The 26,556-nt window shown below is 44.7% G+C and overlaps 2 protein-coding genes across 4 annotated transcripts in view; one reads left to right on the top strand and one right to left on the bottom strand.

Annotated features, from left to right (window-relative positions):
• The window catches only part of LOC147218090 (AT-rich interactive domain-containing protein 3B), a 56,875-nt gene extending 49,552 nt beyond the window's left edge, over window positions 1–7,323 (top strand). The window contains exons 6-9 of the mRNA XM_086175230.1: window positions 1,490–1,749; window positions 4,174–4,449; window positions 5,778–5,870; window positions 6,042–7,323. Of these exons, the coding sequence (XP_086031356.1) occupies window positions 1,490–1,749; window positions 4,174–4,449; window positions 5,778–5,870; window positions 6,042–6,235 (823 nt within the window). The 3' untranslated portion in view covers window positions 6,236–7,323. The remainder of the gene's footprint in view (window positions 1–1,489; window positions 1,750–4,173; window positions 4,450–5,777; window positions 5,871–6,041) is intronic.
• A 2,447-nt stretch (window positions 7,324–9,770) lies between these two features.
• LOC147218089 (semaphorin-7A) lies at window positions 9,771–25,375 on the bottom strand. Of its 3 annotated transcripts, none has more exons than XM_086175226.1 (14): window positions 25,217–25,375; window positions 22,480–22,613; window positions 22,305–22,361; window positions 22,104–22,202; window positions 20,845–20,956; window positions 20,545–20,652; window positions 20,323–20,468; window positions 19,036–19,214; window positions 18,138–18,246; window positions 17,756–17,951; window positions 15,685–15,800; window positions 15,468–15,613; window positions 12,354–12,430; window positions 9,771–10,965 (listed from the first exon to the last, which is right to left on the bottom strand). In XM_086175226.1, the coding sequence occupies exons 1-14, from the start codon at window positions 25,311–25,313 to the stop codon at window positions 10,514–10,516; spliced, it is 2,028 nt and encodes a 675-aa protein (XP_086031352.1). In that variant the 5' UTR covers window positions 25,314–25,375; the 3' UTR covers window positions 9,771–10,513. The 3 variants fall into 3 exon arrangements, with proteins under 3 accessions (XP_086031352.1, XP_086031355.1, XP_086031354.1); XM_086175229.1 differs by having other exon boundaries at window positions 20,845–20,953; XM_086175228.1 differs by having other exon boundaries at window positions 9,771–10,962; window positions 25,217–25,374.
• Between the last annotated feature and the right edge of the window lie 1,181 nt (window positions 25,376–26,556).

Here is a 26,556-nt window from a genome sequence, read left to right as displayed (position 1 = left end):
TCCTGGGGCGGAGAAGCCGTTTTGAAAGTTTTATCGATGATTTCCTGGTTCCATGTGGGTTTATTTCACTTTCTTGGCTGTTTAGCGCTAATAGGAAATGATCTAGAAATGAAGTCGCTACTTCTGCTGCGGCTTAAACAACCATGCGGCTAATTAATGGTCATTTTTTTGAGCTAACGAGCTTCAAAACGTTTCGCCTCGTCGCATCGGACCGATGAAACGAGCGTGAAATTCCGAGGCCGTTCAATGACGACGGCGAAGAAGGCGACTTTAACAATTTCAGCGCGCGGGAGGAAGACAGAGATAGAAATCGTCTGGAGGAGGACAAAGCAGGGATAGAAAATGGATGAATGGTGTTATTTATTATTCATCTTTTTCATCCGTTGTGTTCCAGCCACTGTTTGGAAAGAAAAGCATTTCCAATATGTATTTGTGGATGTTACCGGGATGTGTTTCATTAAAAGTGTAACTATCTCATGTTACAACATGGACACCTGGCAGCTCCAGACCAGTGCGTCCTATATATGGACGCAGTTTTATTTAGTTATTTTCAGGCGCTGCGGCTCAGATTCAGGTGCGCCGGAAAACACGGTAGTTATTGGTGGTTGGTGTTTTTACGCACACATCCTGAGTAAATGCCTGGATAGAACGGGTTTTCTGTCGCCTTTCTGCAGAAACCTGATCCCGGAAGTGTCACATCAGCCGGGGACCCCATTTTAATGACGCAGGGCCGGAGGGGGCGGAGCTTAAAGACACTCCGCCGTCTTAACGTCCGCTTTCCCGTTGCGAGAAGAAGTCAAGACGCGGTCAGAGTCGCAAAAAGCAAAACAAATGCAAAACGTCTGCGGTCTGTGAGCGCTGGCCAGGTTGCAGGATCGGTTTAGGTGTTGGCGGATATGAACTGGGAAGTTTAGTCTCACACACACACACACACACACACACTTGAAGATAAAATCTGCGGTTTGTGACTGTCTGCCTTGTCTGCCAGATTAGAACTACAACGGATATCTATTTGATATGTACTGCTCAAAAAAATAAAGGGAACACTTGAACAACACAATGTAACTCCAAGTCAATCCCACTTGTGTGAAATCATAGTGTCCACTCAGGAAGCAACACACATTCATTTGGACTTGTTTTAAGGACATTACATCAAAGTTGGATCAGCCTGGAGTTTGTTTTTACACTTTAATTTGGAGTGTGATTCCTAATCCAGACCTCCATGGGTTGATACAATTGATTTCCATGGATCAGTTTTGTGTGATTTTGTTGTCAGCACATTCAACTGTGTAAAGAGCAAAGTATTTCATAAGAATATTTCATTCATTTAGATCTAGGATGTGTTTTTTAAGTGTTCCCTTTATTTTTTCGAGCAGTGTATATACAGATATATAAATTCAAATTGCAGCGTCGTCTTGTGTGTTTGCATGACGTTTGGCCGGTTGGTTCTGATGTGTGTGAACAGTCAGGTGTGTTTGTCCCCGCGCAGGTACATGAAGTACCTGTACCCGTACGAGTGTGAGAGGAAAGGCCTCAGCTCCCCCGGCGAGCTCCAGGCCGCCATCGACAGCAACCGTCGCGAGGGCCGCCGCCCGAGCTACAGCAGCAGCCTCTTCCGCTTCTCCCCTTCGCCCAGCACGGCGCCCCACATCCTCTCCCCGCCCAAGATGCACCTCTCGGCCCTCGGGGCCGGGGCGTCGGGGGCCCTCAACGGCCTGCAGGCCTCGCCGGGACCGTCTCTGAAGAAAGGTAGGACCTCGCCGCCTTTCCTCGCGGAATCATTTTTAACCTCATCAAGGCTAGAAGGGTTTGTGAAATAAACAACGGCTGCGACGGAGCGGCGCGGTTAAAAGGTCGCCTGCAGCTTTTGTAAAATGTGTAAATATGTGTTGGTTATATTAAACTAGATAATAAACTAGACGATTTCCTTCGGGATAAATAAAGTTGTTCTCATTCTCATAAAGTTTGTCGCTGACTGGAGACTCTTTAGTGGTGAAACGGCGCCATCTGCTGGCCACCGGGGGAAATGCATGTAGGTGCTGATCAGCTTTTATTCATAGCACCTTATTTTCATAAAAATAGTACATTTTATTGAAGATGCGTTATTCAACTCTCAAGGAGAAGCAACACGTTGTGCCAGCGTTTACTCGTGTCATTGCCGGTGTTTTGCATCCAAATTATTGACACTGTGGTTGTTTCTCATCGCTTTCATGCGTTCAATCTTGGCTTATTATGTATCTAAAGTCACGATTCCCGTCACTTAACCGTTCCCACACACGCCAAATAAAATAAATCACCTGCCAGGAACTCCTGTGGGAAGCTCCTTGGAATGGTCAGGATTCCTCCATAAAACTTTCAAGTATAGAAGGAGAAAAAAAAGGTAAAAATCTGCAGGAAAAGCGTAAAATCAGCAGAGAACTCGAAGAAAATTAACCCAACAGTCTCGTATATGTGTGTGTGTGTGTGTGTGTGTGTGTGTGTGTGTGTGTGTGTAGTCGGCCGGTCCAGGTGTTAAGAACCCCCCCCCCCAGGCATCTTGAGAACCCTCACCTTTACAGCTGATTAATAACACGGTTCCCACGGCGCGAGATGCCCGGTGAACCTTGCAGGTCCTGGTCCGTCCCGGGACGTCGGAGCGCCTGTCATTACCCGCCGTCTGATGTCCGTCCGCCCGCCCGGCTGGAATGCGTCTCCGGACGAGCCGCCCCTCCGCCAATCGCGTCAATCTCCGCCGCCGGAGATAAACCGACCTCCGCTGGCGGCGGCGTCAGGGGGTCAGAGCGCCTTCAGAAAGCAAAATATCAAACCCTTTCAACTCCCGACGCGACCTTTCCCATCAAAGAGCTCCGCCTCCCGCGAACATGGATTTATTTCTCCACCTTTGAGGGCTTTTTCTCCTCCGCTCTGATCTTCAGCCGCCGGCCGTCTGAGCGATCGTTGCTAGAAGTCTGACGTTAAAGGTTTTATGAATAAAATATCCGTTCGTAAATGACGAGTCCCGTCTTGTGTTGCTTTCAAATCAAATCCAGACCGGTCAGATCCTGGACTGGTTCTGGCAGCTCGACTCACTTTGCTCCCATGTCACATTCAATTCCCCCGTTTAAATGAATTGAAATGCTATTAATCCCTTCCGGACCTCTGGTTTTCTTACGCGTTTTTAAATATCTGTCGTTCTATCCTTCACTTACTAGCTACAATGCTATGCTAAATATAACGTGCACACGCTGCTACACTTCGCGTCTAAACTCCATCGATGGACGGAGTGAAGCCGCTCCTCTTTTTAAAACCATCACATCGTCTCTTCATCATCCAAACGTCTCCCGGCTTCTCACAGAAGATGTTCTCCATCAGCATATCTCACTGACAACAACTTCTCCATCTCTTTATGGACGAGTCCACAGCGTGCACGCCTCGCTCGCGGTTTCCGTGACTTTCTCTGGTCTACCCAGCGGGGGCGGCTCGTCGCGACCCACTGTCTTTAAACGCCGCTTCACGAACAGCGGCGGCCATGTTGGTGTCGCATGCTCATCCCGCTCGCTGCTAACTCTGCTAGCTCACATCACAAAGCAAAAAATCCGACGGCTCAGAAGTTCCTTCTGCATAGCTGAACAGCTGCAGTCAGAAGGTCACGGCTAGCTAGCTCGCTAGCCTGTGCTAGTTCCTGTTCATACTTTACATTACATTACATTACATTACATTACATTACATTTGGCAGACGCTTTTATCCAAAGCAACTTGCAATAGAGGACATAAGGACTGCAAATAACACTTGCAAATACAAGATGCACAGGAAATATACAGAACAGTAAGCTTGGGTTAGTGAGTTTTGTTTTTTTTGTTGTTTTTTTTTGACAAAGACATACACAAACGTACACACACACACACACACACACACACACACACACACTGCACACTGTGTTTGGTGCTCATCGTGCAAAAGCACAGCTTCCACGTAGAGGCTGAGATTCAGCTGGTAAAAAACCCTTTGGACGCTGAAGAGAATAACCTGAATGGATTTAAAAAAGGGAACCGTTTGTTTCCGATGATAATCACGCAATGGCTGCTAAATCTGCGGGGATAAAGGACGGAAGGAACCAAAAAGAAAAGCCTTTTTGTTATTTTAAACGCCTCAGTGACGGCCATCTTTGTTTACACGCCATCCCTCTCTTGCAGATGACCTGACCCCCTCCATCATGGCGGCGCGGCCCTCCATGGCGCTGGCCCTGGGTCAGCAGCAGGTGGCGGGGCTGGCGCGCGCCGCCACGCTGGAGCAGCTGAGGGAGAAGCTGGAGACCGGCGGCGGGGCGGAGGGACCCGAGAGGAAGATGGCGCGCCTGGCGGAGGAGCAGCAGCGCCTCATGCAGCAGGCCTTCCAGCACAACCTGCTCGCCATGGCGTCCCAGATGCCCATGAACCTGCGCCTGGGAGCGCCCGCCATCACCACCAGGGGTCAGTGTTTCCTCCTCCCAGCATCAGGGGGCGGAGTCCTCCAGGCCTGCAGGGGGCGCTAGAACGCAGTGTGTAAAAGCATGAAAAGCCACAACACAGATGAAGGCCCGAAATAGCATTAAAATGCATTAAATTAAATGTCAAGAAGCAATTACAAGTTAAATTTATCATTTTATCATCATAACTTTATCATTTCTCATTTGAATATTGTGATGACTGACAAGCGGAACCCTTTAATCTGCTGTTGTTTAGGAAGTTAAGATAAGATAAACTTTATTGAGCCCTAAATTCTTTTGTCATAGCAGTGAGTCAATAAATGAGATTATAAATATAAATACAAACATTGAGAAAACATCCACAAATAGACAAGAGAGGGAACAACAACAGGATACGAATGGAGGAAAAAAACAGCAAGGATGAAAAATAGAAAAATAGAAAAGTAGAAAACCAAAACGACAAGAACAAGGATAGGAACGTAAAGAGAGCGACAATAGCAATGATGAAAATAAACAAAAATAATCAGGATGTGAATGGGCTGAGAAACGCAGGGATTAAACTGGACAACGGATGCTGTTAATAATGTCAATGACAATGTGAAGAAGCAGTAAACATCCAAAAAACAAGGGAAAAGTTTATTTTGCTGTTGCTGTTGTTTACAGTCGTTGCACAGAGTTACAGGCCAGAACTGCAGGGAAGAGAGAAATATGTCATATAATCTTACACAAAATTAAAAATCTGGGATTCTTCACTTCAGACGTCTGGATGTCAACGATTGACATTAATGAGATAAGATAAGATAAGATAAGATAAGATAAGATACCGTCATTTCCGGACGATAAGCCGCGACTTTTTCCACGTAAACAACGATGCGGCTAATATATGGACTTTTTTGGGTGGGACGCTAACGAGCTTCACGCTGCTGAAACGTTTCTCCTCGTCACATCGGACCGATGAAATGACCGGGAAATTCTTAGTCCGTTCAACTCCGACACCGAAGAAGACGACTTTCACGGTTTTAGCGCGCAGGAGGAAGCCAGAGATAGCGACCGGCTAGCCGGTGCGGCTAATATGGAGGTGCGCTCAATAGTCTGGAAATTACAGTAGTACTTTATTGATCCCTATAGGCAACGTTCGCATGTCCCAGCTGTGCAACAAGAACAATATTGATAAATATAAATAGAAGAGACAAGCGACAACAACAACAACGGCAAGGATAAAGATGGAGAACAAACCAGGATTAAAAAAACAGAATCAAAATAAAGCTATCTTCAGTTTGATGTGGACATGAAATGAGTTAAAAGCTGCATTAAAAACCATTCAATCCTCAGATGAGAAGCAGCAGGACATGTCTCTGAGCATCTCAACCAACGGGAACGCCAGCATCACCGTCTCCGTGGAGGTCAACGGCACAATCTACTCAGGTCGGGAGGGCACACGCACACACACACACACACACACACACACACACACACACACACACACACACACACACACACACTTTCCAGCCTGGTCTGCAGTCCTTGCTGCTGTCTCAGGCCGGATGTCCAGATCTTCAGCGCCCCTGTTATTAACGGACGTTTTCCCCGGTGCAGGAACCCTGTATGCCCAGAAGTCCGGGGGTCCCCTGGGCCCGGCCGTGTCGGCCGCCGCCTCGGCCTCCCCCGCCGGAACCAGCACCAGCTTCGGCTTCTCGGCGCCGCCGGCCCGGACCCTCAGCCCCGCCTCCTCCTCCTCTTCCTCCAAGGGCCCCGGCTCGGCCGAGCCGGCCCCCGGCGGGTCGCCCTAACTCGGGCCGCCCTTGGTACCCGCCCCTCCTCTGCGGGGGTCAGGGGTCAGGGGTCAGGGGTCGGGGGTCGGGGGTGGGGGCCCAGCATGAATAGATACAGTACAATGAGAAAGCGATGAAAATAACAAACTGTTGCACAACAAATACCTCATCAACCCTGTCGACCTCTTGGCTGTCCGACCACACACACACACACACACACACACACAGCCCGACACGTGCCCAGATGCACAGCTATGCATTACACACACACACACACACACACATACGCCATCATGCCCATATGAAAACACACACACACGTTAATCGTAAAGAAACCTGCTAAACACAATCAGCTCAGCCAAAGCCCACTGACAGGCGTCGTCACAACTGAACTTGAAAAGTTTTATCTTCGGACATTTTGTTTGTTTGTTGCCATTTTTGTCGTCTCTCTCTCTCTTTCTCGCTCTCTCGCTCTCTCTCTTTTTTGGATTTTGTGTTTTAGATTGATTTATTTTCCTCTCCACTCTCTCTTTTTATATACCTTAAAAATCAAGTAACCTGCAGTGGTGTCTTTTACCTCAGGAGCTGTAGAATATTTAACCTGAATCGACTTTATTTTTGTATTTTCTTTTTCTTTTTTTTTTTTTTTTCTGTTCTTTTGACCTCGTTGCAATCAGGGGAAGTCGGGTATTTTCCGGCGTGGAGCGCGGCGGTCCGGTGCCGTGGATCGGCACGTACTAAATACCTCAGCACAGGGTGCGGGGGGGCCAGAACCACCCGGGACACGACTCGCGTCCGTCAATCAAATAGCTCGGCCTCCTTCGCCTCGCCGGCCGGCGCTCCTTTTACCAATCAAACATCGGCCCGGCGCCGTCTTCGTCGGCCTCATCGTCACCCCCCCCCCCCCCCCTCCCGTCGGTGGGCGGGGCCTCAGGAAAGAAACGGCGGAGGAGGATAGATAAAGGATCCACACCCGAAGAATGCACAAAGTCGACTCGACTGTTCACGAATACCTCATGGGACTCTCTCTGGAACGGAGAGCGACACTACATACCTCACCACGCGGCCGGGACGCCACGGAGACTCGACCCCCGATTGACCCCCGACCCCTCCCTCCCTCGAGACGGACATCCCACCCGAACTGTCGTGATCTCGCCGACTGTCTTCGCCGCTGCTGCTCGTGGGCGGAGGCGACGAACCCTCCGTCAAGAGGAGGGGTTGCAACCTCGCGTTTTTGTTTTTCTTTTAGGAAAAAAAAAAAAAAAGGCTCCTGTTTATCACGAGAGCTGAAATGCATGTGCACAATCATGTGAGCGGCGCCTGGATGCCCCTTCCTCCTCCTCCTCCTCCTCCTCCTCCTCCTCCTCAGCTGGAAACCAAAAAAAACTAGCCTTTCGCTGCTCGGCCACCAGGGGGCGCCAGAGAGCCTGGTTGAAACGGTCCAATCCCCTCTCGGAGCGAGACGGCGGCGAGATTCTTTGCGAGAGGGATCATCTAGACGTGCTTTGCTGACAGAAAGGAGCAACTCTGGATGTACATTTTTAAGAGTAAATATTTAATCCCCGTCGGCGGCCTGCAGACGTGCTTTTAACCTCGAATCTCATTGGATGTGTGAAGGCGGCGGAGGGGGCGGAGCTCTTTCTCACCTTTTGTTTCCTCTAAAGCGCCGCAGAGAAAAGACTCGGCGGGATCTTCTCGCTTAATCAGCGTCGAATGTGAAGTCCGACCCGTCGAAGGACGGATCCAAGATGGCCGCCTCCGTGCTTTCTTTTTTCTTTTTCATTTTCCAGGACTGCCATCTTTTTTGTCGTCCCCCCCCATCACTGTATTGTACTTGGAGCTGAGGATTGTAGATACTGCCTTAAGAAGTAGTTGCCGGGGACGACCGAGGAGGAGGGATCTCCAGGTCCAGCGGGAGCCGGGGGGGCCGATCTCACCCAGACATCACACACCAGGTGTCAATCATGCTGTTGCGTTGACTTTTGCTATTTATTTGTGTAGGATTTTTTTTTTTGTTTTTGTTTTAGTTTCGCCCCCCCGACCCCTTCATAACTATTATGGCTTGATCCTGCGAGCCCAGTTACTCAAAACACAACGTTTCCTCTTGTCCACGTCCGAAGCAGTGACTGTTTGGATCGTGGCGCCTCACTGCCTGCCCGTGTGTGTGTGTGTGTGTGTGTGTGTGTGTGTGTGTGTGTGTGTGTGTGTGTGTGTGTGAAGCAAGCTCCCCCCACATATCTGAGTGCAGTCCGGTGCAGCAGGTGGCGTCGCCGCCTCTCGCATCCACCGCTTTTATTCTTCGAACCAATCAAATGTCTTAACGACCTCTGCAGTTTTAATAAGTCACTTGCTTCATGGTTAAGTGTGTGTGTGTGTGTGTGTGTGTGTGTGTGTGTGTGTGTGTGTGTGTGTGTGTGTGTGTGTGTGTGTGTGTGAGATGATAGCGACCCCCCCAACCCACCACCAACTCTTAATACCACGATACCTCAGGGCAGTGGGCTGCAGTCCCTGTTGAGTTCCACGTCGGGCGACGAGTACCGACGAGCACCGACGGGCGCCGCGGTCATGTGACCGAACGCTACTTAAGACTTTGTTTTTTTTGTTCTCCCCCGTTTGCTTTTTCTCTTCGGTGTTGAAATACAATTTCCCAATTTTATTTTGAGTTTATTTTTGTGGCCGGAAGCTGCAGGCGAGGTCTCGTGTCTCGTCACCCGGGAAGCTGTGAAGTCGGACGCCTGCGGGATTCTTTTCTTTTCGAGTTAATTCAGTTTAAAGTTGTTAACTAACCTGATCTGTGTAAAAACAGGCGCATATGCAAGTGGTTATCGAATACCTCATTTATCAATTCTATGTTGTTTTTTTTTTCCTTTTTTTTTTTTTTTTTTTTTTGTTTTTTTGGCTTGTACAATGCTCCGTATATTAATTGAACTGTGGGGTTTGTGCATATTTTTGTACTGTTATTATTATTATGGACATGATAATAATGATATTACTTATATTATAGTTTTCTCTTTTGATTAAAAGCAAACATTAAAAAAAAAAAAAATAGGACAAAACCCATGAATGCTTGTAAAAACTGGTTTGTGCTGATTGTATTTAAGAGGAGCACTTCCAAAGTGGTTTTCACACATTCAGTTTTGTTCATATTAGTAATATAAAGATATGGTTCTCAGGGCTTTAAACTTGTATGTCATGATAAAGTTTTACTTTATATCTTATTTCCGCGTGTCTGTTGTCATTTCCCGTCCCGGCAGAAAAAAACCCGACTTCTGCTTCGGAGACTTTTGAAGGTGTCACGGAACGGACCTCCCATCTATTTCTAGGTCTCAGAAGTGTGGGAACCACTTACAAGAAAGCGTGGATGACAACATGGCCGGTGTTTCAAGTAAAACACCTTCCCGCCTTCATGGCTCGTTTTCTAACCGTGAGGCTTGTTGTGTTTAGCCCTGCGATTATTTTCTTGACATTCTCCTTCGTTTGAAGCTTCGGCTTCAGTTCCCCTCCGAACTGAACACTTTTGCTTTCATTTTTGGAAACAAAGCGCGGCACCGACTGCTGGGAAATAAACATGGGCTTTATGAACACATTACAAAAGAAAACCCTTTTACACACAATAGTTCCTTTTCTTTCTCCAGGATGTCCGGCTTTTCTTCTCTGCTGTGTGGCGAAGGGGTGGAAAAAAAAAACAAAAAACCACCTATAATTCGCATGTGAAGCCGAGGATCAACAGCAGATTCGGGTCCAAAAAGGTTCTTGCTTGTCTGAGGTTCAAGCAAAGACTGAAGAGAAGAGGCACCGAAGGAAAAAAAAACAGCAAAACAAAGAATTTCCATTTCCATTTCACGGCCCTCGAGGGCCCCTCGCCCTGCGTGGCTCCTGGTCGAGGCTGAACGCCGCCGGCATTGAGCGGAATCTGAAATGGCTTTGCTCCTGGAGGGAATGTTGGTTTTCTGCTGATTTTCTGAAAAAGTGCGGTCCACCAGCTTCATTTCACCCCAAAAAACATCTCAGTGTGCAACTACCGCATAGAATAAATAGTGAGTATTTACTTTTTATCCCAAAACTTCAATTTTTGGGTTTTGGGATAAAAAGATGAAAAGTTTTTAATTTATATTATTTAGAAAATAGCTACTCTGTGAAATTGCTGCATCCATAAATTCTCTACTTGAAGGGAAAAGTCCAAAGAGCAAGAGGACAATTCGTTATATCTATAAATTATTATATTTCTTGACTGACTTTGCATTTTATCCTCCTTTGTTTTTTTTAGTAAAATCTGTCTTGAGAATTTAATCTGTTTCAAGGTTTCCAATCCGAGCTCCTGATGAAGTTTGACAGGAAAACCTTCGTGACTTCGCCGAGCAGGAGGCGACCAAAACCGCCGTCGAGGATTTCCTGAACTGGATCGCCGGAGAAACCAAGCGCGAGAAGGAGCAGGACGACCAGCGGGCCGATCCTGGGCGTCGAGCGGGACCCGGACCCGGACCTGGCCTGCATCCGGAGGTCGAAGGTCGCCACGGTTCTGGTCCAGCCCGTCTCGTTGGACACGCAGCGGTACCTCCCCTCCTGCTCCTCGCTCATGTCCTCGATCAGGTGGAGGCAGTGATGGCGCTCGCCGCCGCAGGGAAGCCGCCTGTCGCGGTGCAGCCAGGCGTAGTGGGCGTGGTGCGACGTCTTCGGGCAACGCAGGAAATACTTGGATCTGGCGGGGAGCACGGCGGAGGTGACCTGGACGGGGGAGTCCAGCACTGCTAACACACAAGGGGTCAACAGGTTACATCTGGGAGCGCCGGTTGAGGTGAAAGGGCGCTCGCGTTAAGCTAGCTGGGGCGGACGGCTTGGGTTCCTGAAGATCAGCTCAAATACCGTAACTTTTGGACTACAGAGCGCGCCTGAATATAAGCCGCACCCATTAAAAGAAAAAGACTTGCACATTTACAGGACGCAAGTGTGCATTTGTAACTGATTTACGCAGAAAGATGATTTTATCTTGCAGTTAAGGAGGTACCGTGAATGCTTTTATTTCGAAGGGTGTTTGGGGTTAAAGAGTTCAAACATAGAGCAGCCTAGCAGGAGAAAGGTGGAGGAGACACTGGTGAGATGATCTACAAACACTGACAATGACCAAAAGACAGCAGGCAGAACTAGAGGTTGCACAGATGAAGATGTGGAGGTTCTCTTTGGGAGTGACCAGGATGGAGAGGATCAGGAAGGAGTCCATCAGAGAGACGGAACATGTAGATGTTCTAGAGAGAAGGTCAGAGATGGTTGGGTCATGGACAGAGGAGAGAGAGTGGATGTATTGGAGGTCTCGAGGAAGACCAAAGAGAAGATGGATGGACGTCGTGAGAGAGGATATGAAGGTAGTTGGTGTGAGAGAGGAGGATCCAGAGGGTGAGATGAAGAAGGTGGATTCAGTGTGGAGACCCTGAAGGGAAAAGACCAAAGGAAAAGAAGAATTTGTCACAGGGTGCAGGACTCGTATGGCCGAGACAAAGTGATGACTGTGGAGGATCCAGAGAATAGGGTGGAGAGAGAAGATATGAAGTTAGTTGGTGTGAAAGAGGAGGTGCAGGACATGTATGACCATGACAAAGTGATGACTGAGATGGTTTCGACATGAAAACTCCTCTGTTCATGTCCAAACCATGGTGAAGATCAGGGCAGAAGGTTGCTGAAGGTGAAGCTGCCAGGCAGAAGGTCTAGAGGAAGACCAAAGAAAAGATTGATGGACGTAGTGAGAGAGGATATGAATGAGGATCCAGAGGATCCAGAGGATAGGGTTAGATGGAGAAGTTGGATTTGCTATGGAGACCCCTGAGAGAAAGGAGAAAAGGAGATGATAAGCAGGCCCGGTTCCTGACGTGAACTTCCTGTGGTGATCTTTCTATATTAGCGGTGATGCTAACTAACGCACGTAACCATCGAGGATTGAGGCCATGGGTGGGACGAGGGGTTCGAGTTTTTAAGGCGCCAGTTTGTTACCAACTGATGCAGAACATGGGAACCAGTGAAGCTGATCTTCTGAACTACAGCTGTGAGGGAACATCTCTGCTGAGAACATTGTTGTTGTGCGCAGCTTTGCTTCTGCTGGTGTTTATTGCCCCTCTGTTTCCCCCTGACGAGAGCTTTTGCGTACCCAGGCCTTCATTTTCAACGTGGTCTAGAGAGCAGATGTCCTGATGGTTTCCAGCGAGGAGGTCCCGAGAGGTTTGGCTGTGAAGGAAAAGCTTGATTAGAAAAAGGTTTTCTTTCTATGTGTCTAAAAACACTTGATTGACTGTCAAAAGTAATGAAGTTAAATTTGAAAATGACCAATTTAAAGACAGGAAGGAGGAACGTAACTGTGGCTCTATTTGAACAACAAAATGTCCAAAACTCTCCTAACAAGTTGATCAAATCTGATTGGCTGTGACTGTCTACATCACGTCACCGGAAAAATGGCATATATTTAGTCAGAAGATGGTTTTGTAAAGCAGAAGAAAGGTTTTATTCATATTATTATTGAATAGGATTTGAACAGCGGAACTATTTTGTGCAGAAGTATCACTTCTTCTTCCTCTTTCGGCTTTTCCCGTCAGGTGTCGCCACAGCGAGTCAACTTCCTCCATCTAACCCTATCCTCTGGATCTGCCTCTCTCACACCAACTATCTTCATATCTTCTCTCACTACGTCCATAAATCTTCTCCTTGGTCTTCCTCTAGACCTCCTGCCTGGCAGCTCCAATTCCAGCATCCGTCTACCAATATATTCTCTATCCCTCCTCTGTCCATGACCCAACCATCTCAGTCTGGCTTCTCTGACCTTCTCTCCAAAACATCTAACATGTGCTGTTCCTCTGATAGACTCATTCCTGATCCTCTCCATCCTGGTCACTCCCAAAGAGAACCTCAACATCTTCATCTCTGCGACCTCCAGCTCTGCCTTCAGGCTTTTGGTCATTGTCACTGTTTGTAGACCATCTCACCACCGTCTCCTCCATCTGGTTGACACTTTTCTCCACCCATTCCAACCTGCTTGAATCCGTCTCTTCACCTCTTTTCCACACTCTCCGTTGATCTGGACTGTTGACCCAAAGTACCTGAAATCCTCCAGCTTCTTGATCTCCACTCCCTGTAGCCTCACCGTTCCACCCGAGTTCCTCTCGTTCACACACATGTATTCTGTCTTGCTGCGACTAACTTTCATTCCTCTCCTTTCCAGAGCATACCTCCACCTCTCTAGGTGTTCCTCTACCTGTTTTCTGCTCTCACTACAGATCACAATGTCATCTGCAAACATCATGGTCCATGGGGATTCCTGTCTAACCTCATCTGTCAGCCTATCCATCACCCTTGCGAACAAGAAGGGGCTCAGAGCTGATCCCTGATGGAGTCCCACCTCCACCTTGAACTTCTCGGTTACCCCTACAGCACACCGTACCAGTGTCTCACAGCGAGCATACATGTCCTGCACCTGTCTAACATACTTCTCTGCCACTCCAGACTTCCTCATACAATACCAGAGCTCCTCTTGGCACCCTGTCATATGCTTTTTCTAGGTCTACAAAAACACAATGCAGCTCCCTCTGGCCTTCTCTGTACTTCTCTATTAGCATTCTCAACGCAAATACTACATCTGTAGTACTCTTACTAAGCATGAAGCCATACTTCTGTTCACAAATGCTGACTTCTGCTCTCAGTCTCGTTTCCACTACCCTTTCCACTAACTTCATTGTATGGCTCATCAACTTTATCCCCCTATAGTTGCCACAATTCTGCACATCCTCTTTATTCTTAAAAATAGGCACCATCACTTTCTTTCCATTCTTCAGGCATCTTCAGAAAATCTACCGCCGCTTCTCCAAGACACTTCCACACCTCCACAGGTATCATCAGGACCCACTGCCTTTCCACTCTTCCTCCTCTCCAATGCCTTCCTCACTTCACTTTTACTAATCTCTGCTTCTTTGTGGTCTACAATGGTCACCTCTTCTACCCTTGCCAAAGGAGAGAGAAGAGCGGTGGAGAAGAGCGGCCCAGTTATCTGCTTTGGAGGCTTTGAGGAGAAGATGGGAGGCAGCAGAGGTGGAGATGAGGAGGATCAGGAAGGAGTCCATCAGGCACGGGTTAGATGTTCTGGAGTTAAAGTCAGGCTGACCTTTGCCAACACCCTTCCACCAAGTAGGTTGAAGATAATCATCTAATTGAGAAGACAGATTGTCCCTCAACACCAGCAGAGCCAAGCTAGCGAGCTCTTGTTTTGCACACACTGATGACCTTCACACACATTTCTTTTTTTGTTTTGACTAGCAGATTGTCCTTTCACAACAGAGGCGTCCCGTGTTTCCATAAGCGTCAGGTTTCCATGGCGTCAGACTTCTTCTTCTTCTTCTTCTACTTCTTCTTCTTCGTCTCTGGGCATCCTCCAACCTCAGCATTCTACCCAGATCTTCTCCGTCTCGGTGTGACTTTATCTCCAGATCCAACATCTTCTTTCCCTTTTGAAAGTCATTTTTCACAAATGCTTATTGCAAAATTTCAAAACTTCTATTTCTTCCTCACGGTGAACTTTTCATTTCCAGGACATCCTGAAGCGTCGGTGGCTCATTAAAAGGTTTTACTTCTTCAATTCCTTCTATTCATTTCTATTTTTATTTATCTGCAGCTGATTTCATTTTTTCCCCTGACCTCGATGTTTTCCATTTAATCAAGTATTATGCTGGAGGCTTTTTTTTTTTTTGCTAAAAATATTTCATAAGTAAAAGAATTAAAAAGAATTCTAAAAAATAATCCAAAAGTAAAGAGTCAAATAATTAAACACATTGAAAATGATTGAATAAACCAATAAATAAATCAAATCAATTTTTTTAATTAATTAAATTAAAAAACAAATTAAAAAAAAGGGAAGAAAAGAAGTCAAAAAAATTCTAAAAACATAAAAATAAATCAAATGATAATCCCAAAATAAATTAAAAATAATTCAGAATTAATTACCGGTACAAAATAAATTAAAAACTATAATAAAAGTAGTATAAAATGTAAATAGTAAAAAAATATTTCAAATTAGTCTAATTGTAGTATTATTATATTTTGATTAAATTCCATATTCAAAATATTTTTTGGGTAAATTTTGAGAAATCGAAACTGAGCAAGTTTGGATTTTCCTCCCTGATGTCAAAGTTCTTTTTACTTCTCTTTGGGACATTTTTTCACTCATTTATCCCGAGCCCTGTGTGTGTGTGTGTGTGTGTGTGTGTGTGTGTGTTCTCACTTTGTGTTGCGTGTGCACTGCAGTTGTTCCCAGGTGCAGTGCGGGTCCCTGGCGAGGACACACTCCTGGCAGGTTTGTCCGTAGAGCCGGCAGTCGTCGACCCTGAGCTGCACCAGCTCCCGTCCCGAGTCCACGTAGAGCCGCCGCTGCGTCCAGAAGACGCCGTTAGCCGCGCCGCTTCCCGGACGCTCGCGCCGTTCGGGTTTTTCGTACTCACGTCGACGACGGGGTGCAGGAAGGCCCGGCGGGGGCCCGGCACGGAGAAGGGGTCGAACTCAGCGATGACGAACGCCCGGCCGCCGTGGTTGATGACCTTGTGAACGCCGCCGTCGTCTGCTCGGGGAGGAAGAGGCGGTTAGCTTTTACCGACAAATACGTGTTTTGTTTGGTTTTCACGCCGTCCTTCCCCAGTTCGCAGGGATCATTTTGAAATATCTGAATCCCAGAATGTTCGTTATCCGATTACAAATAGAAGGCCGGCGATTCGGACGATCGCGTAATCTCAAAGCACAGCTTTACTTTTTACTTTCCGGTGAATTCTTTGGCTCGGGATCAGAGCCGCCTCGAGTACTTTGTCACTTTATTAAGAATAAGAATAAGAACAACTTTATTTATCCCAAAGGAAATTGTTGTGCCAGAGTTTCAAGTAAAACATAACAATAATAAATAATAGTAGGAAATTGTATAAACAGTAAAAAAAAGGGAGGGGGGGGGAGAATAAGAAATTCAAATAAAACTATAAAGTGTGAAAGTCAAGGCTATAAAGTGTTTAAGGTCTTAAAAAGTACAAAGATTTGAAGATTCCTTGCAGCTGAAGGAGGAGGAATTAAAAAGTCTGATAGCCTCAGGAAGGAAAGACTTCCTGTGGCGTTCAGTATCAATCTACGACTGATTCATTATTATCAATATTACTATTATTACTATTATGAATATTACTATTCATTATTCATTTCATTCATTAATTGAATGGATTTAATTTATATATATTTTTTTTGTTTTGTTCTGGCAGACTTAAATTGGTTGAGTTTGAAAAGAAAAAAATGTTTTGGAAAAATATTTTGAATATCTTCTTCAAATGGCCATTTTTCTTTTTTTCTTTCACCTCCAATTTCTTTTGTCCGAATTCAAAAACTTTAATATCTACAGCGCAAACATACAATGTGCGTGTGTGCGTATAAAGTTATACAACTTATTTACGATCTTATAAAATGTTAGCTACGTACGAGCATGCGCGTCAGTAAGCTAACAACACGTGCAGGCACGGTGTTGCTAGGCAACACTCGACCACAAATCCTGAAAGAAAAGGTTGCGTCCTCTTGGGACGGCCGAGAGGCGGCAGGATCTTTGAGCGAATTGAAACGTGGAGACGGCGATCAAATCTGCAGGAGGACGGCAGGAGATGAGATGAGACGTAGGAAAAACACCTGCCAGGATGCTTTTTATGGACACTGAACAATTAAATTAAATGAAGGAATTGCTCAATAAATAAGTTAAATATTGAAAAGGAATGGAGATGTTTGATAAAATGTGTAAAGATAGGGGACGTTGGTATCATTGTTGCATTTAATAGCATATTTATTCAAGCTTGAAGTTCGGGCCGGGTTTAATATTTAAAATGAAAACTATCAATTTACAGATTTTTATTAGAATTTCATGGTGATTTCTTGAAATCCCAAAAAATTAATCAAAAGGTATTTGAATTTTAACTATTTTTATCAGTTTACAATTTAGTTTTTTTTTTAAATGAAAACATTTCCAACTTATAATTTTTTTGAGAATTTCAAACTGTTTTTTTTTTATTAAAAAAAACATTCCAATCAAAAGATAGTTACATTTTTATGATCTGTTTTATCAATTTACATTTTTTTTAGAATTTCTCACTGATTTTTTTTAAATTATTCAAAATACATTTCTTTAGATACTGGTTATTCAAATGAATAAAACATCTGAATCAAAAGATAGTGGAATTTTTATCTTTTTTTTTATCAATTTATATTTTTTAAAGAATCTCATACTGAGGTTTTTAGATATTAAAACACGTATTTTGTATCTGCAAAGACAGGCAGCAAAGTTATAGTTGGTGTTTTGTGTTGACTTGGTCCTAGTATGTTCAAGAATCAGGTTGTGATACCACAGAATGGCTGCAATCAAAGTAAAGGATGTCGTTTTTCTTTGCGACACACTCTATTGTCACAGCGACACTTTGCAAACACTGCAACTTCTTCCTCTTTTTTTTTTTTGTTTACTTCTTGTCCCCGAAGCGTCGCCGCCGCCTCTGGTTAACTCACGGAGAAAAAGGAGCAGGACGGCCTGGACGCCGCCCGTCTGCAGAGGGACGGCGTCCACGGCCAGCCGGGTGTAGTTGTGGTTGCTGGCGAGGAGAAGACCTGGACCGGCGACGGGCCGCAGCCACTCCTTCAGCTCCAGGTTCTGCATGATATGCATCAGGACGGTCTGGTGGGTCCTCCTGCTGTCGGCCACGCACTGCAGCACACAACACACTCCGCTCAGCTCTGCAAAAACCATCTCCGCAAAACTCCCACAGACGGAGAGGAAAGTGTGAAAGTGTGAAAGTGTGAAAGTGTGAAAGTCTCAACTATGAAGATGAACATGTGGGCAGATGCAGACGAGCAGCTGTGCAGGTTCTTCTGCAGATATGTTCGTACGTACCTCCCTGGACCTGCGGACGGGAGGGTCGCTGACGTCTCCTTTGAATGCTGAGCGTGCGAACACGGCGTCCATGTCTTCGACCGAGTAAACACAGACGGCGGAGCCGCTCCTGAGAGCAAAGGCCAAACAAAGACACGTCGCTCAGCAAACACATAGGAACCGGGACGACCTGAAGAACCACACGGATGTGGGAGGAGGGGAAGAAGTAGTGGGAGCGCCTGAACGTTCCTCCTGTGCAACCACCTCCACATCTCTAGCAGGTAGCGTTAGCCTAGCCGCAACCACCCCCACATCTCCATCAGTTAGCGTTAGCCATAGACCTGCAAAGCCATCGAGCCGGAGCTGAAGGTCAGGCACGTCTGAAGTTCTGGTTCCGGTTCCTCCAGCACAGTCGTGAGAGCTCGGACAGCTTTCCTCCGGTCTGAGGCGTCACTCCGGCTCCCTGATCCGCTTTCATTTCATTGTTTTTGGTTTTTATTTGGAAGTCGTTCCTTCTCGCTAATCTCCTCATCTTCTGAGAACTTGCAAGCAAAGGTTTTATCTGATTTCCGTTGAAGCTTCCTCCTGATGAACTCGTGTCACACCTGCACCGAGGCCTCCCACTTTGGCTTCTCGTTTCTTTCTTTTTGACATATTTGTAGAAAATCTTTGGTATTCCTTTTAAAAGCCCTCACACACACACACACACACTCTGACTCAGCGTGCACTCGGTTTCGCTGAACGCCGGATGAACCTGATCTGATAATAATTTTAAAGCGCCCGGCAGACGTCGGGTGTCTTCTGGAGCTTCAGCTCTCTGAACGTCCCTCTTTTCTCGTAAATAAAATTCATTCCTCAAGAATAGACTTCCAACCGTTCACCCTCTCATTCCCCAGCTGTTCTGGATGTTTTCTCGTACCACTCGTTCCTGAAGAGTCCGTAGATCCTGTGGTCCTGGCGGCGCTCGCCGTACAGGACGGCCACGTCCACCAGCTCCGAGAACACCTGCCTCCGCTGGGTGTCGCCGCAGAAGAGCCTGGCGTTCAGCTGCGACGTCCACGAGAACTGGAGCACGTTCTTCGGGCCGCCCATGTCGCTCTGGAATCCGAGAACCCACCGAACGGTTTGTAGGCACTTTTCCAAAACCGCGCCGATAGGAAATGGAAATGGACAGGAAATTAAATCTTTTTTCCCCCACCTTTTTTGGAGATTTTAGGCCTTCCCTGAAAATATCCTTGCTATGGGTTTTTACTAACCGCAAGCTAACTTAGCTAAGGAAGTGAGCTAACGATACATGTAATAAAATGTTTATCATCATTCTATTACATGCTTTAACCTTGTAACTTTTCTATAAGCTTTTTTTTTCTCTCTCTCTCTATATGTATATATTTATAAATCTTCTAAAACATTTTTTCCAAATGATATTGATGATCTGTATTTTGCGGTAGACAAAACCACAAAATAGGCCATTTTAGGCCAATTGAAAAGAAAATATATTGTGATTATTATTAATTTTTATTCTATATGCATATATTATCATTATTTACCCACATTGGTGTCCAGGTCCTGATGATGAAGCGCTGCATGTTCTCATTTTCCAGGGATTCGAGGGAATCTTTTTCCCCTTTTTGGAGTTTAGCATCCCAGCTATGTGTTTTTGCTAAGCGTTAGCTAAGGAAGTGAGCTAACGATACATGTCATAAAATGTTTATTATCATTCTATTACGTGCTTTAACCTTGTAACTTTTCTATAAGGTTTTCTCTCTCTCTCTCTTTATACATATATATATATACATATATATCTATATCTACATATATATATATAGAGAGAGATATATTTATAAATCTTCGCAACATTTTTCCAAATAATTTTGATGATCTGTATTTTGTGGTAGACAAAACCACAAAATAGGCCATTTTAGGCAATTGAAAAGAAAATATACTCTGATTATTATTGATTTTTATTTTATATGCATATATTATCATTATTTACCCACATTGGTGTCCAGGTCCTGATGATGAAGCGCTGCATGTTCTCATTTTCCAGGGATTCAAGGGAATCTTTTTCCCCCTTTTGGAGTTTAGCATCCCAGCTATGTGTTTTTGCTAACCGTTAGCTAAGGAGGTGAGCTAATCCGGTAATAACAGTTAATAACATGGTTATTATCATGTTATTACACCTTTTTTTAACACCATTGAGCCTCACCATGCAGAGGCGGCTGACGTACGGGACCCACATGGTGGCGTACGGGTCCTCGGACTTCACTTTCTGCGTGTAGAAGGCGTAGGCCTTGTCCTGCAGGGGGTCGCCCGTCTTCACCAGCACCAGGCCCTTGTAGTGCTGCTCTAGACCTGCAAAACAAAAACAAATCATGGGATGTTTTTGCCGCCGGGGGGGAAACCTGGTGAGCGGCGGCCGCCTCCGTACCCCCGTGGTGGGACGCCGGTCCCGCTTTGTGAGACCCGAACTTGTGGACGCCCACATAGTCCAACGAGCCCGAGTACGTGACGAACAGAGTGGTTTTGGGTGTGGTGTCTGCGGGGTTAAACAAAAAGTTAGCATCACAACAGCTCTGTGAACATTAGCTTAGCATAACGGTCGACAAATATTGACCCGGTAACGAATCACGAGGATGAACACGCGACCGGAGCGACCCGATTAACACTTCCAGCTAGCTGAGCTAACAGATGGAAAAGGAGATGCTAACGATAACAGAGAGCGACTCACAGTCCACCACCGAATGTTCTCCCTCCTTGATGACCAGGTTCTCGATCCTCTGGCTCAGAGGGGTCAGGTCCGGGGTGGGAACGCAGACCGCCGACACGTTGGTCTCCGTCTGCTGGGGTGGACATGAAATAAACAATCTGAGGAGAAGGAGAAGCTCTGGAACGAGGTGGATGAAGCGATGCAGAAAATCCCCAGTGCAGACTTCAATGGACATGTTGGTGAAGGCAATAGAGGGGATGAAGAAGTGATGGTGCTGAGGTTCTCTTTGGGGGTCACCAGGATGGAGAGGATCAGGAAGGAGCCCATCAGAGGGACGGCACATGTAGATGTTCTGGAGAAGGTCAGAGATGGTTGGGTCATGGACAGAGGAGGGAGAGTGAAGATATTGGTAGACGGATGCTGGAATTGGAGGTCTAGAAGAAGACCAAAGAGAAGATGGATGGACGTGGTGAGAGAAGACATGAAGGTAGTTGGTGCGAAGGAGGATCCAGAGAAGAAGGTGAGATGGAGAAGGTGGATTCGCTGTGGAGACCCTGAAGAGAAAAGACCAAAGATGAAGGTTTGCATAATTTTCATGTGTTTTTATGTCAATTTTTACAAATTTTACCATTTTTGTACAAATTTTATTACAAATTTCTTTTTTCCTTGTAACTCTTAAACTCATTCTCTTTTATTGACTTTTCGTGTCTATTTTAAAGTTATTTTAAGAAATATTTTTAGCTTCTAGTGTTCAGATAATTCTCAGGTCATTTTCATTTCAGGTCACTTGGAAGCTGAAATTTTCTTTTAACTTTTTTTTCCCCCAAATTTTCTATAAGCTTTTTTCTATTAAAAAAAATAAAATAAAAAAAAATCGACATATAAAATTAAATCTTCTGTAACGATTCCAGAACTTTATGTTGTTTTTGCCAAACATCAATTGTTTGTTTTGAAGCCATTTGAAAAAAGATATAATTATTGGTAATAATATTATTACTTACACAAAGGTGTATCCAGGTTGTGTGTGTGTGTGTGTGTGTGTGTGTGTGTGTGTCAGCTCGGGTGAAGCGGTCTTGCAGTGAACTTTGAAATGTTACAAGACCATGAAGGTCCAGAAGGTGAAGCTCTGAAGGTCCTCCTCATTTTCCAGGAAATTCAAGAGAATTTCGATTTCCATTTAATTCTTTCTGTGAGGAAAATCCAGGGTTTCCCCCAAACACCCACACACACACCCACACACACACACCCACACACACCCACACACACACACACACACTTACCATGTGGCAGCACAGCATCGTTTTGTTGTCGGTTCCGCACAGCAGCATTCGGCCGTCCTGGTCTGGCTTGTGGACCAGAGTGACCTGGTACCGGCACTTCTGCAACACACACACACACACACACACACACACACACACACACACGATGCAACGTCAGGACTGCCGTGATCCACCAGGTGACGCCGGGTTGATGCTGCTCACCTCTAGAGGTTTACTGTCCAGGCACTTCTGCCACAGAAGGTCCTTCACCACCAGGGTCTTGTAGGACACACACACACACACACACACACACACACACACACACACACACACACACACGGCATCACTCAGGTTCCTGCCTCTCCAAGGCCTCCTCTTTGGGTGGAGAAGGCCTTACCTGCTGGGGGCTCCTGAAGTTGTACGTGAAGATGGAGGTGCGTCCGATCACCGTGACGACGTCGGAGTCGGCGTGGACCTTCAGCCCCATGATGGTGAAGTCTGGGGGCAGCAGGAGGCTCCTCATCTTCATGTCTGCCAGGAGAAGGCATCAGGTTGAGCGGGAGAAGCTCAATGCCAAGGACCACCTCATCTTCTCCTCTCTGACCTGCAGCCAATCATCTCCCTCCATCTAACCTTCTCCTCTCACACCATCTCTGAACCTCCTCTCTGGTCCTCCTCCCACATCCTCAGCATCTTCTCTGTCCCTCCTCTGTCCAAAACATCTCCGTGTGATTTTATCTCCAGAACATGTGGTCCCATCCCTGCTCCTCCCCGTCCTCCTCATCGTGTCTCCAAACCAGACACCACGGCTGCTTCCTCCACATCTTCTACACCTTCTCCGTCGCTCTGGACTCATTCCGTGCCTCAAATCCTCCTCCAGCTTCATGTCCATTCATCTGGTCTCCAGGACAAACCTCAAGCTGTCTAGATGTTCCTCCACCCGCTCCCTGCTCTCGAAAGGCAAAGAAGGTCCACCTCGCCGTGAACCACCTGAAGAAGTCCATCTTCTTGTTTCGAAAGTGATTTTTCACAAATATTTGCATTTTTTTTCTTCCTCATTTCCTTATTTTCCTTCTTTTAAATTGTATTTATCCGCAGATAATTTCATTATTTTTTTTTATAAATCAATATATTTCAATCAATATATCAGTATTTTGATTTGAACTAGTATCATGCTGCGGGTTTTTTTTTTTTTGTTGCAAAAAATATTTAAACACTAAAAGAATTAAAGAAAAAAAAAATCTAAAAAAAGAATCCAGAAATACTATAATAAATAAATATATGAAATAAAATATAAATATATATATATAATGAATATATATAATAAAGGTATTAAATAATCCAATAAATAAATCAATTCAAATTTTGCAAGAATTAAATTAAAAACAAATCGACAAAAACCGGACAGGAAATCAAAAGTGTATTCTAAAAATATTTAAAAAATGAATACATCCAAAATGAATCAAATGATTATTGAAAAATAATCCCAAAAAATAAAAAAAAGAATTCTAAATTATTTTAAAAATAAATATAACAAGCTCTATTTAAAAATAGTAAATCGATAATATTCATAAAAATTTCAATATAGATTGAGTGATAGTATTTTTACAATTAAATTACAATAATTCAATTACAATTATTATTCAAATGTTTTCTAAAAGTAGAAAGCAAACACTACTCAATCAAAATAGTAAAAAAAATATTTAAATTTAGATTAAATGATTGTATTATTAGATTTTGAGTAAATTCCGCATTTAAAGTAATGTTTTGTGGAATTTTCAAAAACCGAAATAACTTTTCGGTTGTGTGTGTGAGTGTGTGTGGTGGGTGGGGGTTTGTCCTGAGAAGACAGTGTGATGAGTGGAACTTTCTGGGACCGTGTGACCTCGTGTCACATCATGGGATGCCAGTGGTGACTGTGTGTGTGTGTGTGTGTGTGTGTGTGTGTGTGTGTGTGTGCGTGGTGGGTGGGGGTCGTCCTGAAACGTGTTTGAAGGAACTTTCCGAGACCTTTGATGTGATGCTACATAGGGAAATATGATGACAATGGTGTGTGTGTGTGTGTGTGTGTGTGTGTGTGTGTGTGTGTGTGTGTGTGTTACTGGTTAAGTTAGGTTGAGTTACATGAGGTTGAGTTAAGTCAAAAGGACAATTCCTGCCCATCTCTATCTATAGATATATCTTCTTCTTCTTCTTCTTCTTCATCCTCTTCTTGTCCTCCTTCCCTCCTCTGGACCTCCTCCAACCTCAGCATCCTTTGACCCAGATCTTCACCCTCCAAACCATGTCAGTTTGACCTCATCTCTGAAAAATCTACCATGTGGATGGACTCCTTGATCCCATCCAACCCAAAGAGAACCTCCACCTCTTCACCTCTGTGACCTCCAGCTCTGCTTGTTGTCTCCTCATGGAGTCCTCAAGGTCTTCTCCAGCTTTCCTTGCTTTCTGGCTGACGCTCTTTTCTTCCGCCCATCCAACCTACTTGAACCTGTTTCTTCACCTCTTCTCCATCCTCCCCATCTCTGTGGACTTGAAATCCTCCATCTTCTTCATCCCCACTCCTTGTCGCCTCGACGTTCAACCTTCGTTCCTCTCCAGCTCAAACCTCCACCTCTCTAGATGTTTCTCCACCTGTTCCCTGCTCTCACTAAAGACCACAATGTCATCTCCAAACATCTTGGTCCACCTAAACTCATCAGTCCCATCTCTATCTTCAACGTCCACACCTCATCACTGTCTCACAGCGAGCATACATGTCCTGCACCAGTCCAACAACTCCTAATGCACCAGTATATTATGTATGTATAGTGTGTAAAATATTAGTCAACACAATAAAAACACCACTTTTAAGATTAGCTGTACAAAAACAGATATATAGCATGTGACATAATAAAGCAAGATTAAATTAAATTACAGTGAAATTAATTTCACACGCACACAGACACACTGGCGCACACAAACACACACACACACTTCACGCAACTGAAGTTGGAACTGAGGAAACACCTGAAGAAACCAACGGAAATCCGCGATGTTACATTTATAGAAATAGACTATCTATCAATCAATATAATATATATTATACTACACATATTAATATAATATATCAATTCATCGATATATTGATGACATACCTGTTGCGGTGAACGTCCTCCGCGGCACCTGCGTCCGGTCTGACGCCGTTAAATGCGCGAAAAGGTAAAATAATAAATAGATTTTAATGTCTAACATATCGGCAGCCAGAGGAGCAGTCTACGTGCGTGAGATCGTCGATTTGTGCGAATGAATGCGCGAGTGTGTGTCTTTGCGTGAGCGAGGGCGGGAGGACTATATAAAGTTCAACCAACAGAAAAAAAAAAACAAAAAAACAACCATATCTATTGAAACTGAAATACAATGTTATTTCAGTAAAATAAATCAATCAATAAATGATTAAAAATAATATAAATATACATATATAGCTACATATAAATATATATAAACATATAAATATACATATATAGCTACATATAAATATATATAAACATATAAATATACATATATACTTACATATAAATGCACAAAAACATATAAATATACATGTACATATAGATATAAACATACAGATATATAGATATAAATATGCATGTCTACATATAATATACGTATAAATATAAATACTTCTATATCTACATATAAATATACAAAACATATAAATTTACATATATACTTACATATAAATGCACATAAACATATAAATATACATGTACATAAATATAAATATGCATGTCTACATATAATATTCATATAAATGTGCATATCCATATATATTTGCATTATATATATAAAGATATAAATAAACAAATAAATATACAGATACATGTACATATAGATATAACTATACATTTGAATCTACATATAAATATACATGTACATATAGATATAACTATACATTTGTATCTACATATAAATATGAGTACATATAAATATAAATATAAATATGAGTACATCTATCTATCTCCACCAAATTTACGAGAAAGATCAGCCTTCTTCTTTTGCATCTATTTGCATGTCCCTGCACCTCTTTTGTTCACCAGAGAGCCTGATTTGGATGCCAGCTGGGACGGTGCAAACCTGCGGCTCATCAGGCCTCATCAGGAGCCTGCTGGGCGGGTACCGCCTCTTGGACCCTTCTTCTGGGCGCCTTCCTGGCAGATCTTCGTCTCCAAAGTCCTCGTTCCAGAGGGTCGACGCCTGTGACCCCAGAAACGACCCGAGTCCGGCAAAGCCCTCCGTTCATCTCCCTTGTAAGTAGAGCGCCTTACTTCCCGAGTGTCCTTGCCGGCCGGAGAGCAGAGCCAGGTGTCGAAGGAACCGTTCAGCCGAGTCGTGGCTCGCAAAGATCTGCGCGTACAGACGCCGCTAGTGCACCTCGGCACCCTGCAGGGACCCGGAGGAGGGTCTGCTCATCGCCGCTCTGTTGTGAGAGCTTTGG

Source organism: Fistularia commersonii, chromosome 27 (genome assembly GCF_037954325.1).
Source record: "Fistularia commersonii isolate RoL2024-O1a breed Wild chromosome 27, RoL_Fcom_v1.0, whole genome shotgun sequence".
In the NCBI taxonomy this organism is placed as follows: Eukaryota; Metazoa; Chordata; class Actinopteri; order Syngnathiformes; family Fistulariidae; genus Fistularia; species Fistularia commersonii.
The sequence above is the reverse complement of the archived record's forward strand: the minus strand, read 5'-3'. Positions and strand labels throughout refer to the sequence as shown.

What these genes read in the sequence shown, in the direction of transcription:
- LOC147218089 (XM_086175226.1), bottom strand. Translation starts at nt 25,313, where the DNA reads ATGTTAGACATTAAAATCTATTTATTATTTTACCTTTTCGCGCATTTA. An exon ending in AGAACATTCGGTGGTGGACT is followed by an intron (nt 20,653 to 20,844) that starts GTGAGTCGCTCT and finishes TTAACCCCGCAG; the next exon opens with ACACCACACCCAAAACCACT. An exon ending in CGTTGAAAATGAAGGCCTGG is followed by an intron (nt 10,966 to 12,353) that starts GTACGCAAAAGC and finishes CTTGTGTGTTAG; the next exon opens with CAGTGCTGGACTCCCCCGTC.